Raw genomic sequence first — 16,983 nt, 5'->3', positions numbered from 1 at the left:
TAATGGGGCTATGTTTTACAATGTTGTATTGCTGCTAAATCATGTAGTGAGGAATTCTATGTTTCAAAACGGGGACAAGACATTCTTATTACAGCAAATTATGTCGATTCCAAATTATGATAGTCCTCTTAATAGCATTTCGCTATAAATTTTTACTATGGACAGAGCCCATATTAGACATTCTCTGCTATGGACTTGTTAAAGGTAGACCTAAAGTTATGACATATATTCTATTTCACATTTCTGCATATTTGGCGTCATATTTGTTGTGGATTTCTATAAGATGTTCGTTATTTTTAGCGCATTCACCTGTAGTACTTCTCATCATCCAATGGCGTCATGCTCTCGCCTGCCTGTAGAGGCCGCAATCGCCTAGACTATCGTTGGATCGACGCATCTGTTCACGAAGAAGAGAAATAAACATCCTGTCCGAGTCCGACGAAAACAGCGCTTAAGTATTTGCAGATATTATTCCTTTTCGATTTGAGTGGGTTTAGTTTTTATATAATGTAGAGATATGATGAATACAAATATTATTAATACTTTAGTTAATTTTGTGAGCTTGCAAAGGTAAAACGTGCTCAGCCTTCAGTACTCACGGCTTTATTTTTCTTTGAGCTCTTAACACGGTTTGCACATTATACGGATATTTCAGTTAAATACGTTCTATATTTGGGTTTAAATCAACCAAGCCACAGGTAACTGATTTCTCTCTTTGTTTTACAGGATTCAGAGTAACGTTACGTTGGTCATGATGACCAGCAGACCGATTTGCTCAGGATCACATCAGTAAATCTTTAACAGTTGCTGTTCCTGCTTCATCCATCATGAATCCAAACATCTTCGGTCAACCACAAACTGCCTTTCAGGCATCGAACAACACTAATCAGTCTGGAAACCTATTTCAGTCCTTTGCCCAGCAGAACCCAGCACAGGGTGTTGGCTTTGGACAACCCTCAGCTTTTAGTCAGCCAGCTTTTGGCCAGTCAACACAACAGTCATCTGTCTTTGGCCAAACACCTACTTTTGGACAGGGTGGTGGGTTATCTCAAGGATCGGTGCAGCCGCCATCGTTCTCCTTTTCGGGAACAGCCCCAGCCTTTGGGCAGCCGAGTTTGGGTCAAGGCACGCTTGGATATGGACAACCACCGCCATCATATGCTCAAGCTACAGGACAGAATCCGATGTCCGCTTTTGATCAGAGCTCAGCTTTCGGTCAGCCTTCTTCGTTTGGTCTATCCTCAAGCGCCTCCCAATCGTCGACCAGCTTCAGCAGCAGTGTTACCAACCAGCACAGTTTCGGTCAGCTTTCTGCCCTCTCTGGACCCACCGCAACATCCTCCTCAAGTTCCTCAATAGGGGGTAGGACTGATATTCCCCCTAGTGGGAACCAGTTTACTTTCAAGCCACCCAATGAATCTGTTTTCAAACCTATTTTCAGCGTCAGCCCAGAACCTCCCAGTTCAAATCTGTCTTCAGCCTCTGAAACTATTGGATCATCCAAGGCCGTAACTAGTACTGTGGGCAATTCCTCTGGTGTTTCGTTGTTCTCATGCGTAAAGCCAAGCGCTCTGGGCTTCAGCTTCTCACAGCCAGCAGCAGCCCCTTCTGTCTCGCGTTCGAATGCAAATTTTTTACAAAAGGAGACGCTCAGTGGTGGCAGCAACATTCAGTTCACCTTCTCTCAACCTGCCAACCCTTCCAGCAGTAGTACGCCTGCTTCACAGCCCACGACTCCATCCACCTTCAGCTTCTCAGCGCAGACCCTTCAGCCACAGTCAGATACCAAAGTACCTGCGTTTGGTGGTACTGGCATTGGATCTTTTAGATTTGGGGTCCCAACAACTGAAGCCCCACAAAGAACGGATGATGATAGAGCAGGAGATTTGCAAAGCAGTGGAGGAGAAACAGCTTTTGTGAGTTTCGGCATAAAACGTAAAGAGGAGACGGTAGACCCAAATCCAGCTAAAAGTGATAGTAGTGAAATAGGAGCAGAAGGCCCAAGACAACCCGCTAAACGCCCACTGCTGAGAAGCCGTGGCCCAGCTGCTGGGCTTTTTCGCAATGCGATGTCTGAGCTCCTGAGATCCAAAGCCAGCCCAGTCAAGAGAGATGATCATCCTCCAGAAAGACCAGATCCACCTGGTCCAGCTAGTGATGTGGCCACTACACCTCTGAGATCTCAGGCTCCAACAGTTTTGAAAAAAGCAGAGGAAGTTTGTAAGATACATTTCTTTTCTTGTGATGTTTTTTTTAAGGTTCACACACTAATTCTGTATGAGGTGCTGTTATTGGTTAATATTATTGGCGGATAAAAAAAAATCTGTACTATTTAGTCTGACAAAATAAAAATAAAAAAACACTAAAAACTTAAATTTAGACATCACAACAAAAAAATTTACAGGATGGAAAATGGACATTAATTTAGAGATTACATTTAAAAAATAATTGTATAATTTTTATAATATAGATCACCTAAATGTAAAACTATATATACTTTATCGTCTGATGCTGATAAAAAAAATTATAAAAAAGGGCTGATATGGCACCGATATAATAATGCATCTCTAATTTTTATACTAAACTATTTTGAAATATATATATTTTTTTGTTAACATTGTTGTGATCATTTGTCTTTGTAGCGCTCAAGCCTGAAACACAGACACACACTTCAGGTAGACGTGCTGCTCGAAAGGATAGCACAGGCAGTTTGTCTGGTCTCTCTCCTACTGATGCCACTGTTATACAGTGCAAAGGCATCCCACCCAAACTCAACAGGAAGGAACTCGTCACAGAGCATTTTGGGCACTTTGGGAAAGTGCTTAAGGTGTATTGCAGGCCTCAGAAACATCTGGCCATTGTGTATTTCCATGATCATGTGAGCGTGACCAGTTAAATACATGATACAAAATTCTCATTGGCAGAAAAGTAGTTTTATTTAATGAACGTGTTTGTGGTTTAATGAAGTGAACTCTTTCTTGCCTTCAGGCATCTGCAGCCAAAGCCAAAAAGAAAGGAAAGATGTTCCAGAGGAATGAAATTCAGATATTTTGGCAAAGAAAGAAACAGAGTGAGTAACAGAACTATTTAGAAGTTTGTTTACTGTTTAATTAAATAAACTAAAAATTCTAATTCATGAAATGTAAGATTTATTGTATAATTATTCAAATTAAAATCAAAATTGTGTTTTGGCCTTGTGGGGCCAAACTATTAATTTGAGTTTATTTTATCAATATAATGAAAGCAAGATGAAAATATTTTTTTAAGCTTAATTAAAACATTGTTGAAAATATGATATAAAGAAATAACACTGTAAGATGCATTAACTATGTACTAAAACCTTTTTTTTTTTTTTTTATGTAGAAAGAAATTAAGAATTGATTCAAATATCCCCATCATACATTTTTTGGTACTGCCTTGCTTGAGCTAAAAGCTAAACTGAAACGATCTGCTCTCAATCATTTGTCATTACAATAGTTACAATACAAATCACAGAAAATGAGGACATGATGGCTTTTTTTTTAGCTGTGGACTGATGAGCATATGAAAACCTCTCCTGTTGGTGACATGTCAAACATGTGATCTGCTGTTTAAATGTCATTTGTATGCCTGTTTTTAATGTGTTACTTTAGCCTTTAATCTAAGCAAAAACAGTAATGTTAACTTTTCTTAAAATCGCAATTGCAATTATGCACAAAATTATGCCTAATATTATTATAAATGCTGTGAACTTTCGTACTGTTATGCTCATAAAGTGCTTGTCATTTACAGGTCCTGGTGAAAAAGCTGCTAAACCTTCAGAGGTCAAAGATTTTACGGGGAACTCAGAGTCTGGGGCTGATTTGTTGCAGTCCTCCCCTAGTTGCAAGCCTCTTCCCAGAGCACTGCCCATCATCACCACTAGCTCTCTTACTAAAGGGTAATTTAAGACACGTAATTTCCAACAATCCCTTTGCATGATGGTTATTTGGCCTGATTATTTATTGCTGTGTGTTTTTTCTGTTAAAGCTCTCCGATAAAAAAATCATCTGTTGCTAAAACGCTCCAGTTTGAAATTGAGGCACCACTGGAGTTGGTCTCAGAGGAGCGGAGCGTAGAACGGCCTAATAGTAACCTGCCCTCAGTACTGCAGCCTCTCATCGGTCAGGTGGCTGAAACAGCAGAGGAGAGATACCGCCTCCTAGAGCAGAGAGATAAGATTTTACGGCAAGGTCTCTGATACCATTTTGTACTGAACTTTTTGTAATATAATATTATTTATATTGTTTGTTTTAGAATATAAATTATAGGGTAATAATGTTCTTTTTGTCTCTGAAGCTCGGCCCAAAAGAACAGACCTGGATATGTCTAAAGTCTTTGTGGGAACATGCCCTGATATGTGCCCGGAGAAAGAACGGTATATGAGAGAAACCCGTAACCAGCTGAGCATCTTCGAGGTTGTCCCAGATACAGAAAAGGTTTGTGACAATACAGTCCAATAATGATTTGAAATCCACATATTTATTGGAGTTCTTGGCTAAGGTTCAATATTATGTCAAAATGCCTTTGCCATTGGTTAACTTTGAGTTATTTGACTAAATCTGCTTAGGTGGATCATTTTGCTGCCATCAAAGAATATAGCAGGTCTTCGGCCGATCAGGAAGAACCTCTCTCTCATGAGCTTAGACCACTTCCCGTGCTAAGCATGACTATGGACTACTTGGTGACTCAGATTATGGACCATGGTGAGGGCAATTACCGTGACTGGTATGACTTTGTCTGGAACAGAACGAGAGGCATTCGAAAGGTGGGCATAACAACTTTTAGTCTTATTTATACTGATGTTATCATTTTCAAATATTAAAACTGATTGATTTAAAATATTCAATGTGTGTCAATGTGAATATTATGTCACTGTTGTGTTTTTTACAGCTTAGCCTATTTTTTGAAATTATGCCTGAACCTCTTTTGTAGGACATTACCCAGCAGCATCTATGTGATCCAGTAACAGTACAGCTCATCGAGAAATGCACCCGTTTCCACATTCACTGTGCTCATCACCTCTGCCAGGAACCCATGATGTCTTTTGATGCCAAAATCAACAATGAGAATATGACAAAATGCCTGCAGAGTCTGAAAGAGATGTATCAAGACTTAGCCACCAAGGAGGTGTACTGCTCCAATGAGGCAGAGTTCCGCCAATACAACGTGTTGCTTAAGCTCAATGATGGAGATATTCTTCGGTAATGCGCCTCATCTTGCTATTTTTTGTGTTTTTTTAGCAGTAACGCTAATCATAAAACTATTTGGAATTTGGAATCAGCCCTTTTTAGGCAGTTAAGTCATCCCTGTTGCTCAAACATTAGAGCATGGTGCTAACAATGCCAAGGTCATGGGTTTGAATTATGAACTGATCAAATGTATACCCAAAGACTTTATATAAAGAAAGACGGTGCACTCGTATTACTATGATTGGGAGAAAGTGCAACACGCAATATGGAGGAACAAGTCTCGCTTTCTAAATAAGAGCCAATTGCCTATTGGTAAAGTCATTGCGTCACTGTAGCTGGCATTAGAAGCTCCGGTTCCCATAGAAACAGTCAGTGTTCTGAGACGCACGCTTAGGACTGGGTGCCCGCATTAGCTTGGTCCATCCTGAAAAATGCATTTTTTTGTCATGATTCGAGTGTTTAAAAACAAAATTTATGAGACCGTTGTTATTTCATTGGTGATTTCAAATATGAAATTTAAACGTAAGCTTGGCGAACAGTTTTGGAGAATTTGATGTTTCCCCATTCAAAGAGATAAGAGCTGCACTTGCATGCCTAGAGGCCTTTCAAAGATGGCCGGCAAATGAAATGATTTCTTAAAGAGACTTTGGTATACCTAATTAGGACATTTAAGTAGCTTTTTATAAATGTGCCTTACAAAAAACATTACTGGTGTGCATTTTGAGTCAAAACAATGGCACAAACATATTTTAAGATATGTCAGTGCAAGTTGCTTTCAGTTAAAACAGCTCAAACATGCATTTTAGTCTGGTACTAGGCTTAAGCCTGGTCTGTGAAACCAGGTATATATGTAATAAAAGTTACTTTGGATAAGCGCCTGTCAAATACGTAAATATAAATGTATTAGCCTTAATGTCTTGCCATATTTTATATGATCAGAAAATAAATGAATTTGACTCTTAGGTTAGTGAGCACATTGAAGAGGGAAATAATCTGGCTTCCAATGACAGCACAGAATGGTTCTGAAACAGATATTTGCTGAAGAGTACCAATCAGCAATTCCTTGCACTGACGGTATAAATAATACAAATGGATTTGCTTTGTGTCAATCCAGTGAGGTGCAGCAGTTTCGCAAAGAGGTACGGGGGTCTCCGGAAGTGGATTTTGCTGTGCAAGCCTTTGCAGCACTCAACAGCAATAACTTTGTCCGGTTCTTTAAACTTGTGAGTGCAGCTTCCTATTTGAGCAGCTGCATACTTCACAGATACTTCAATCAGGTAAATGCATCTTACCCAGAGGGTAGTTCAGTAGCCAGTATTTATGAAGTACTTTGTCATTCATTACACTTTTAAGTTTCTTAAGAACTATTTTTGTCTCTGTTTAGGTGAGAAGCAAGGCACTGAAAATCCTCAATGTGGCCTTTACTGTTGGGTCCCAGAGATCCACCATTTTCCCAATCGAGGACTTTGTCAGAATGCTCATGTTCCGCAATGCCACTGAAGCCACAGACTTTATTCAACAGCATGGCCTTAATATCAATGATGGGTATGTCCTACTTATATTCTCTGTTGTCTTGATTTTTGCAAAACATCTTGTACAATGTTAGATCCTTTCTCAATGCAATAGTATCCAATGTTATTTTGGAGATGCAGAATTCTTGAAAATGAATGCTTTATTTTGTTTATCATCCAGCATGGTAGAACTTAGTCGGACAGCCTATCAGGAGCCTGATTTCTCCTTGCCGCAGAGCAAGTCTGTGGCTATTGAGAGGAAGAGAACTGTTCTGATTGGCGAGGTGGTGAACGGTGGACTGCTGCCCAGCCCGCCTCAGTACAATCCCGTTTGCAGCTTTGACTCCAACAACAAGTACACTGGAGATCGTCTATCTTCAGAGGCTCCACCAGCTGCCCTGAAACGTGTGAATGCACTTCAGTTCTTACTTCATTAGTGAAAATTAGAATGTGCTTTTCTTTACAAGATATTTTTTTTTGGCAGGTCCTCCACAGAGGCAGGAGTTGAAGCCTGTGGTGGAGTCTGACTCCAGGCCTCAGGTGAAAACAAGGCTTCTCGTTGAACCACGGCTATTAATGGATGTCCCTGGCATGACCGAGCCTGTAAAACCAGACTATATAGAGGAAACCGGAGAGAAGTCCCAAACAGGAGAACCCACTCTGCCTGGGGTGACACAGATAGTTTTCCAACCCATATTAGCCCCGCAGCCAGTCCGACCTCCATCTCCTCCACCCAAACCAGAGCCAGCCTACACAGATCAAGTGAGACACTTTTCAATCTTAACCACAATGAGCAGCAGTCCTACAATGTGCTACATACATAAGCTCACTGATGATACAATTATCTCTGGCAGGATATCATGGCAGAGGTGGATGCGGTGCTTCATGAGGTAGTGGAGGCCGAAGTCTCTAATGTAACCCGTGCTGCTGCTGAATATGTGTCTGTAGCCCTCAGGTAGGAACTCTTTCCTTTATTGACCTACAGGTTTAAAATTCTTGAGGGTGAAAATTAAACTATTTTTCAGCCAGAAGATTTCACTTCCCTTTAGGCCAAAGTCTCTTTTTGTCACAAAACAAACTTTTTTTTTTCTTAATGTATCTGCTCATATGTGTCCTGCAGTGCAAGTGACAGTGAGCTGGAAACGGTTGTGAGTGAAGTCTTACATCAGCTGCTGAGGGAACTGTCCACATCAGAGATCAGAGCTGAGAAGGAGAGAATTGAAGAGGAGAAACGCAAGAAGGAAGAAGCCAGGTGTGTGAAAGACCCTCTACATTCATGATTTAATACAATGCTTGTGTTTTTGTGTTTAAGTTTCATACTATTTCATTTTTGTTTGATTTTAGGCAGAAGGAAGCCTTTCTTGAGCAGTTCAGTGGGGAGATGTGTCTTAAGATCAGCGATGAGGTGCTAACAGAGAGCATTAGAGCGACCGCTGAGGCTGAGATAAGGTGTGCCTGGTTTGTCTGTCACCTTTGGCTTTTTAATGTTGTAGGATAGTTCAATCAAAAATATTGTCATCACTCACCCTTAAGTTTTTCCAAACCTGTATGAGTTTATTTCTTCTGTTGAACACAAAAGAAGATATTTTAAAGAATTTTGGTAATCAAACAGTTGACGGTAGCCATTGACTTCCATAGATACAAAAATACAATTGAAGTCAATAGCTACTGTCAATCGTCTGTTTACCGACATTCTTCAAAATATCTTCTTTTGTTTTCAACAGAAAAAAGAAAGTCATACAGGTTTGGAGCAGCATGAGGGTGAGTAAATGGTGACAACATTTAATTTTTAGGTGAACAATCCCTTTAAGTTTAATCGTTTGTTGTAGTCTTCATTTGTCACTTTGGATAAAAGCATCTGCTAAATGAATAAATGCAACAAAACAAGTTATTATGATGCATTACTTGACTGTGAAACATGACTTGGACATGTTCTTGACAGGTTTTAATGAACTTCACCAATAAACATTTGCAAAACTGGTAATGCGGTACTTCTCTTCCAGGCTTGCTTTAGAGATGAAAGCGGCTTGTATTGCTCGCTGCACTGCGGAGGAATGCAACAGCATAGTAGAGGAGACGATGGCTGAGGAGGTGGCCGCGATGGCACAGGAGATCTTGGACGATGAGTTGAGGCGCATCCGCAAGTTCATCAAGAGGTTTGAGGAGCTAATTATTTCTCTTTATGTGTATAAAGCAGGTCTTGGAGGTGTGTTTTATCCCACTTCTTTAGAAATCTTTAAAGAACAGATGTGTGCATGTACTCTAGGTGGCGTGACGTGGTAGCCGTGCGTCGTCAGCTAAAGAGACAGATGCGTGGTTTCCCTGCAGCCCCTGGCTGTGTAGATCCACAGTTTAAACTGAAGGCCCTTGTCCCCAGTGCTCCTTCCAGCCCCTGTCTGGTCCTTTTGGCTCAGGGGATGGTCAACCTGGGCAACTCTGGGAACATGGCAGTTTCCTGCACAAGGTCTGTTTTTGGTGATTTCAGTCTAGTTATTTTATTTTGCTTGGATTTGTTTGTTGTTTTGAATTCGTCTAAATGATTGTTCCTGGTTCTGACTTTAATATTATAGGTTGCTGAAAATGAGACAAGAAGCGGTTCATCAAATGAAAGTGTCCTACTACTACAATCTCTTACTGAGGTAAGTACACTGGGGATGCAGTTTGGCATAGATGTGCAGGATGCAGATCACTGTGATTTTCTGTATGCTTAATTGTCCTTCTTTGGCAGTGAGCGTGTATGGATGCCTCTTGACCTTCCCACCCTTGTGGCAGAAAGCACCCCTAATGCACCTGACAGAGTCTTCTGGAAAGCCACGCTTCTGTTGCCAAGCAGCTGCGATAGTGACATAAGCTTTGCCAGCAGGTAAAGAACAAAATGATGGGAACATTTCTTAAGACATGTGAAATTATAACTAACATCTTTTGTTTTATTTATGTTTGTTTCCATGCAGGATTCTGACAGACTGGCTTGAGGTTAAATTGGGTGGAGGAAATCAATCTGAAGATAGTGAGAAAGAACCAAAAGGGAAACTAAAAACATTGTGCATCAGTCACAGCCTGACAAATATTAAGGGACAGACTCATGAAGTTCACATTTCTATAAAGGTGAGCCTCAGAAGAAATGAAAATTCTGTCATTATTTACTCAGTTACAGTGAGGTAATGAGGAGAAAATGGACCACAGGGGGAAAAAATGTGTGCAGTGCTGCAGTGATGACGTATTTTTGTAGGCCATCGCGGAAGTTAGCATCACCCTGGTTCCATTGTCAAAAACTCTGTAGGATTTTTTCGATTATTGCAGAAAATAAGCTCTGTGACCAACACATTTTTTTTGTCTTTACATAATGGTTATCAGGATAATCTTCACAAATTAACACAACTGAATTTTTAAGCACCACAGTCGAGTGACTTCAATATCCTCATCACTAATCTTCTGACAGCTCTTTTAGTCTTTATAAAAAAGAAAAAATAAATTGCCTGAAAGTTTGAGTTACAATAGTTTGCAAGACAGTTTGCTGTAAAAACAGACTAGTGAATAGATGAGTTTACCTGTTCGACGTGATGTTTAATGTCCCTGAAAACCTCTGTAGTCAAAATTAGCCACTTGTTAGCAACTGCCTTTTGAGTATGTTGTGTTTCAGGCATTTACCCAAGAACCTATTAAAAAAAAAAACATTGACGATGGAACTGAATGTAAAAAAACAAACAAAAGGATTTTGACCTACAAAAATGTAATTTCTAGCTCATTAGAATTGTATCCAGGGGTCCAAATGTCTCTGCATTTACAGATGATTAACCCCTGTGTCTCTGTGCAGGCATGTCATGGCCCCCTAAGTGCAGAAGACCAGTGCCTGCTGGAGGAACAGAAGGAGCTCCATGGTACCAACGCTCTGCTGATGCTGCTTCCCCCTCTAAACAGTGCTGGACAGGGCGAAGAGGATGAGGATGTGACCCTGCTCTCTGCCCTCCTCCAGCTGAGGCAGGTGCAGCAAGCCAGCTGCTGGCACTCTCCTCTACCACTGGTTGTGGTGGTTACTGGCAACCAAGACAGTGGTATCAGCGATCAGGGTTTGGAAGAAGGCAAGTTTGTTAAAGAAAATACATTGTATAATAGACAAGGGGTGTTAAAGACTACAATCTGATTATTTTATTGTCTCTCTTTCACAGCACTAATGTTGAATATGTTAGTGAGAGATGGCCTCATCTCTGAATACATCTTTGTCCATATTCCAGCAACTCTCACTGACCTGCAAGGCTCAGAACAGGTTGGTCTGCAAAAAAAAAACCACACAAATTGAAGTAAATATAGTTAAACCTATTTGTGTTAGGGATGCGATCATATTGGTATCATAAACATCTCACTGAGGTTTTCTTTGCTACTGTCTGTCACTTTTAACTTTCTTATTGACAGTTGTAAGGGGTTATTATGTCCAGGTCACATTTCTCCTCGAAATTGGAAATTGCATTTTAAGTAAAGAAAATTAAGCCATTTATTAGGATGATTCATTTGACAATATAAAAGATTAATCTAATATTTTGTTTATAAAATGACTTCATATTCTAGTAATAAACCTTAAAATCATTAGTGTACACTGTACAGCTACCCTCATTCAGCAGATTTGTCTGCAAAAAGTTTTGAGAATACACAGTTAATTTCATTAAAAATATGTCTGTTAGGGATGCGTGTGTGTGTGTATCTTATCAGTATCAGTCGATAAATGTGACCTTATAATGCTATTGGTATTGGTCCAATAGGCAAAATAGGGTGATATATTTATAAATGATAGCTAACTAAATATGGATGATGTACTTACACATTCTTTTTATAACCATTCCACTTCAGATGAGTCTTGTTGTGAGGTGGCTTGCCGCCCGCTCTCCCGCTGGCCCAGCCCTCTGCTCTCAGACCCTGCTGCAGGTTGTTGAGTTAGGTCTGTGCCGTGAGTTCCACTCCAGACTACAACGAGACAAGCAGGACAGGAAACATGCAGGTCTTCCGTCTCAGCGCCCGGAGCCTATTGTGCAACTCTGTAACAGTGTGCTGAGTTTTCTGGCAGGTGTGGTTTCGTCAGAGCACCTGTCCAGTCTGTGCTGGCCACCTCCTGAATTCTCTCTCCCCGAGAACAGCGAGCTGATTCCTCATCAGGCCTGGAACTCTCCAGAACACCAGGACTGGCTGAGGAGAACCATCCTCAGTCGGCAACTTCCTGAGTGGGATCTGCCTCCCGTTAATGGTAAGGGAGAATACTATGAAAAACAGGAAATCCACACTCCAAACAAATTCAAAGTTCAAGATCAAGTTTTTTTTGTTTTTCATGTACAAATTGGCACATTTTTCATATCTTTTGCTAATGGGAGAATGCAATACCAGAAGCTTGTAAAGTGTAAAGCTTTTAGTGGATTCCAAACTTTTTACCAGTAATGTCTCTTATGCTCAAAATACAGTAAAAACAGTACTATTGTAAAATAGTATTGCAACTTAAAATAACTGTTTTCTATTTTAATATATTTTAAAATATGGTAATTTATCATACCATATTATATATGATATTGTATGTTGGCAGTAGGCATGCATAGAGTCCTTTACATTTTAGTAGAATTTGGGTATTTGACCCTGAATTAACTAGATAAATGCTATGGATTTGTATGGTGGCATTAAAACAATCTCTTCTCTTACTACTCAGCTTCCTGGCCACATTTGTGCGCCTCTGTAATCCAGTACGTATCCCAGATCCCCACCTCACCCTTAAGCCAACCCATTCTAATGTCCCGCCTGGAGAACCTGCTAAGAAGAGTGAACTACCAATATTTTCATGCGAGCGATGCAGATGGGGATGACTATGAGAAGACTGGACCATCCTTTCAAGAAATTCCCTGGGACGATATCATATGCCTGTGTGTAGAGCATCGTATGAAAGACTGGAGTTTAGAGCCTCTTGTGGCAAAAGGTGAGAATAACATATTGGTAACAGAATGGAAATTATGAACTGTATATTTGTTATTAAATGTATGTTTTAACTGTTTTAATCACAGATGCACTCTCAGATGATGGTGAGATTTATGTATATTTTAACAAAGAAAGTCTGAAGAGTTTCCAGCCCCCTGACAGTTGGATAGAGGCTGTGAAACAGACATACCAGGAGAAACAGCATGCCTCAGAAGTGTAACTATCACTCTTTTACATATTTATTATTCAAGGTATAATCTTATATAGTGTAGCAGCCTTACAATAAAAGATTCAAGCACAATTTTTTACTTTTTCTTGTAGGTCTATTATCAGACCCAGCACAGCAGCCAGACGTTTCCCCAAGCAGAAGCTGTTTCAGAGTCACATAGACATAGAGGAATGGCCTTCTGTTCATGATACTGCACAAATTCCCATAGCACAACGCTTTGAACAGATTCTCTCTTCCATACGCAGTATGAATGCTGAGGGCCAGAGGTTAGCTTTAACAAATTTAATATAACAGTTAACTGTTGCCTTTTTTTGCTTGGTTCTGTTACTGTAACCGTTCCTTAACATGTATCTGTAGGATTGGAGAGCAGATACAGCGCCGAATTGAATCGGATCATTTGCACCCTTCATCTTTTCCTCTTGCCCTGACCTCCACCAATCTTTCTGTGCCTCTGATCATGACCCCCTCCCGAAAGCGTCCTGCTGCTGGCACTGTGCATACACAGGTAGAGTTATTCCAGAGCCTTCGTCACAACTGGAGTTAATATTTTAAAAAGTTATGATCACTATAAATGCGTTAAATCTCTATTTTTGTGTTTTTAAAGGAAACTTTTGACCTGGTTGAGAAAATATCATCTCCTAGCAAAGTGAACAGACTTTGCTTTTCTCCAGACAGCACACAGACTCCCATAATGGAGCGACTTCAACATACTCTCTCAACTGTTCAAAAGATGAATGCTGAGGGCCAGAGGTTAGTAGGGCTGTGCAAAAATATCGATACAGCTAACTATCGCGATATTTTTTTTCACGATAGTGTATCGATATTTCAACCTCCAGTATCGATATAAAAAATAAAAAAATAAATCATCAAATCCCTCTGTGTTCGTCAAACGACCTCCTCCGCCGCTGCTGTAGTTGTCGCTGACTCACGACAGTTGTCAACTGTCACTCAACTGTCCAGTTGTATGAGGCGCCGGACTGGACAAAAGCGAAGCGAACTGCGCGAGCGAGCAACACAGCTCGAGAGAGACCGAGTGTATCCGCGCGCGAGAGAAACCGAGTGTGTCTGCGTGCGAGAGAAACCGAGTGTGTCTGCGTGCGAGAGAAACCGAGTGTGTCTGCGTGCGAGAGAAACCGAGTGTGTCTGCGTGCGAGAGGAACCGAGTGTGTCTGCGTGCGAGAGAAACCGAGTGTGTCTGCGTGCGAGAGAAACCGAGGGTGTCTGCGTGCGAGAGAGGGTGTCTGCGTGCGAGAGAAACCGAGTCCGAGCATTAGTATTGGACTGGTACATACATAGTAATATAATTACTATATAAGAGGCATGGAAGTTCGATTAATGGACAACAATAATCAGTGCAAACGTCTTGTTTTGAACTATTGTTTAATAAATATAAATAATTCGAGCACATAAACTTCCATATGGAGGATTAAATAAGATTGAATGTATGTAGTAATAATATATAAATATTATATAAGAGGCATGGACGTTCGATTAATGGACAACAATATAAATAAAAACAACAATTAAATTATTATAAACAATAGTTCAAAACAAGACGTTTGTAGTACTGATTATTGCTGTCCATTAATCGAACTTCCATGCCTCTTATAGTATATAATATTATGTACCAATTAGGCTACTAATGCTGGGGCACACTCGGTCTCTGTCGCGCGCAGACACACTCCGACTCTCGCGCACTGTCGCTCGCGCACGCAGACACACTCGACACAATGCAAATACCTTTGCGAATAAATTGGAATTTAAGTTTTTGTCTGCTGAGTTATCAATATAATGTGATACACATACCAGAATACCCCAGGTGGTACAAACAAAGTTGTATATTCAGCTCTATTTCTTTCTTTTTTATTACATTTTTTATTTAAAAAAAAATATATATTGCAATATATCGCAATATGTATTGTATTGTATCGTATCGTGATATATCGTATCGTGATATGTATCGTATCGTGAGGCCCTTGCCAATACCCAGCCCTAGAGGTTAGGTTCAATATTTTTTACCAATGCAATAAACTGAATTTTACACAGAATTTAGATGATGCCCCTATTATTAAGAAAGAACCTCAAACACTGTAGTTGTAGTGTAGGCCTGAAGGATTTTCATTTGTAGTGTTGTCGACATATTGAAAAGACATGTTGAAAAGAAGAATACGGACAAAACATGTCCGTATTGATATGATAAAACAAGGTTACTGTTTGAATCACTGCGTTTACTAGTGCTGAGAAAGCCTCCGGATCTGAAATTCAGAGATGGTAATGGGCGTTTCATTTCCGACACACGCTGTAAGATATAGAGTGTAGACCTATCACAACAGACTGGGTCATCTGACTAATCAGAGCAAAGTAGGCTCACGGAATGGAGGGGTTTAGTGAGACCGGATCCTTGATCGAACCGTTTCATACACTATGAGAAAAGAGGAGGTGATGCAGTGTATATTAAAAAAATTTAAGTGTTTAGATCCAAGTGAACCTATTGTAAGAGACCTCTAAATCTAAATTAGGAACCTTTAAAATATCATAGTAGGGGCCATTTAAATTAGTGTTTGTAGCTTATTCCCCATCCATCTTTTAAATTGTCCTCTTAAACATGCATTATGGGATTTTGTGTATTTTATTCATTTTCTTTTACTTCTATATCTAGAATTGGAGAGCAGATTCAGTGTCGGATTGAGGCGGATACTTTTTCCTCTGCCTCTTTCCCTCTCTTCCTCCCCTCCACCCTCCTCTCTACACCTCCTCTAGTCATGAACTCCTCTAGAAAGCGCCCTGCTGCTACCAGCCGCATACAGGTACAGTATTCCAGTATAGCTAGTGCTAATATGAAAGTAATTACAATGACAAGTAAACTATTGTGTTAACAAGTATAGAGAGTATATATAAAGAGAGAGTGCTGAATAAAACTTAACATCATTGTGAATGATAAGAGGCATCCTTTATCCTATGCTTTTGAATTACTGCAATCTGGCCAACGGTATTGTTCACCGATGCATTAAAAACAGGTCCAAACTATCTTTTATCCCCCAAGCAATTACATTTTTTAATTATTTTTCTTGTGTTAATTGATGATCAGCTGGTCTGGTTATTTTAAATTAGATTTATTTGCTTTAAATTATTGTTAATATTTGCCTACTGTGATTGTTAAATATCTCTGAGTATGCTGCATGGGGGACAAATAAACTGACTACTACTAATATGAAATTGAAAAGTAGCTTTCATTAAAATGTATTTGTTTGTTATTTGAAGGAAGTGGACGATTCTGTTGAGACGACTGAATCTCCTAGTGGAAAAAGCAGACCGGTATCTTTATTCCAGCGTTTGCAGGACTTGAAAAGAGAATTGTCTAGTCAGCGAGAGGAGGAACGTGTGTGTGGCCTCAAGTTGAAGTGTCTTTTAGACATTGTAGAGAATTGATGTTTCAATATAACAGCAACTGCTCTATGCCATTTCCAGTCTTTGCAATTTGAATGAAAATGTATTTTATTTGCTGGTTATTAGTCTTAGCAGTTTTGTTTTTGATGTTTTAATTTTATATAGTTAAGTATAATTAGATCTTAGTGTGTATTTTCATGTACTTAAACATTAATTTAGAATTTGTACATTTGTTTTCAGACATACTTTCGCAGTTTCTGAATATGAGTGTTCAGTGTATTTCAATAATTCTGTTGTATTTTAATGTATATTTTTGACAACCATAAAGATGTTTTTATCAGACTTCTGCCCATTTCGTTCAAATTCTTTTCCAAATATGCTTAGAAACACTGTATAACATATAGATAATATTTGTTAAAATACCTAGTAAATTTCGAATTATTACATGAGGGATTTAATTATTCAAGACACTCCAAACGTAGTTGGTGTAAACTGGAAATTCACGCCCATTTTACTATGTTTCTAACTGCTGATTGGAGGACCTGTCCTCTGGTCATGTCTCTCCATTCGATATCACGCTCGGAAGGCCGCGCTATGTATTGTTGGAAACGTAGTTTAGGGATGAAGCTCCTTTGCGTTCTTTTACCGTTTTGAGAACGATCCAAAGAACTACATTTCCCAGGGCGTTTTGAAGGAGGCG

At 39.7% G+C, this 16,983-nt stretch overlaps 1 protein-coding gene across 2 annotated transcripts; it reads left to right on the top strand.

The window, feature by feature from the left end:
• The first annotated feature begins 390 nt into the window (after nt 1–390).
• On the top strand, nt 391–16,625 carry mcm3ap (minichromosome maintenance complex component 3 associated protein). 2 transcript variants are annotated; one of them, XM_081367981.1, is made up of 31 exons: nt 391–455; nt 727–2,220; nt 2,643–2,878; nt 2,989–3,070; nt 3,772–3,919; nt 4,009–4,211; nt 4,318–4,457; nt 4,589–4,786; nt 4,954–5,222; nt 6,325–6,487; nt 6,595–6,755; nt 6,903–7,126; nt 7,206–7,483; nt 7,576–7,676; nt 7,842–7,973; nt 8,066–8,170; nt 8,725–8,877; nt 8,988–9,185; nt 9,292–9,360; nt 9,450–9,584; nt 9,673–9,826; nt 10,536–10,800; nt 10,888–10,985; nt 11,564–11,954; nt 12,405–12,668; nt 12,754–12,883; nt 12,989–13,162; nt 13,254–13,401; nt 13,501–13,646; nt 15,556–15,703; nt 16,158–16,625. In XM_081367981.1, exons 2-31 carry the CDS (start codon nt 828–830, stop codon nt 16,323–16,325), a joined length of 6,474 nt encoding a protein of 2,157 aa, XP_081224107.1. In that variant the 5' UTR covers nt 391–455; nt 727–827; the 3' UTR covers nt 16,326–16,625. The 2 variants fall into 2 exon arrangements, with proteins under 2 accessions (XP_081224107.1, XP_081224108.1); XM_081367982.1 differs by having other exon boundaries at nt 447–570.
• The last annotated feature ends 358 nt before the right edge of the window (nt 16,626–16,983 follow it).

Source organism: Scardinius erythrophthalmus (genome assembly GCF_964197995.2).
Source record: "Scardinius erythrophthalmus genome assembly, chromosome: 6".
Lineage (NCBI taxonomy): Eukaryota > Metazoa > Chordata > Actinopteri > Cypriniformes > Leuciscidae > Scardinius > Scardinius erythrophthalmus.
Note: the sequence above shows the minus strand (reverse complement) of the source record. Positions and strands in the feature narration are given on the sequence as shown.

Coding starts and splice junctions, on each gene's coding strand:
- mcm3ap (XM_081367981.1), top strand. CDS start 828: ATGAATCCAAACATCTTCGGTCAACCACAAACTGCCTTTCAGGCATCG. Junction 4,787..4,953: donor GAACGAGAGGCATTCGAAAG/GTGGGCATAACA, acceptor CCTCTTTTGTAG/GACATTACCCAGCAGCATCT. Junction 12,669..12,753: donor AGAGCCTCTTGTGGCAAAAG/GTGAGAATAACA, acceptor TTTTAATCACAG/ATGCACTCTCAGATGATGGT.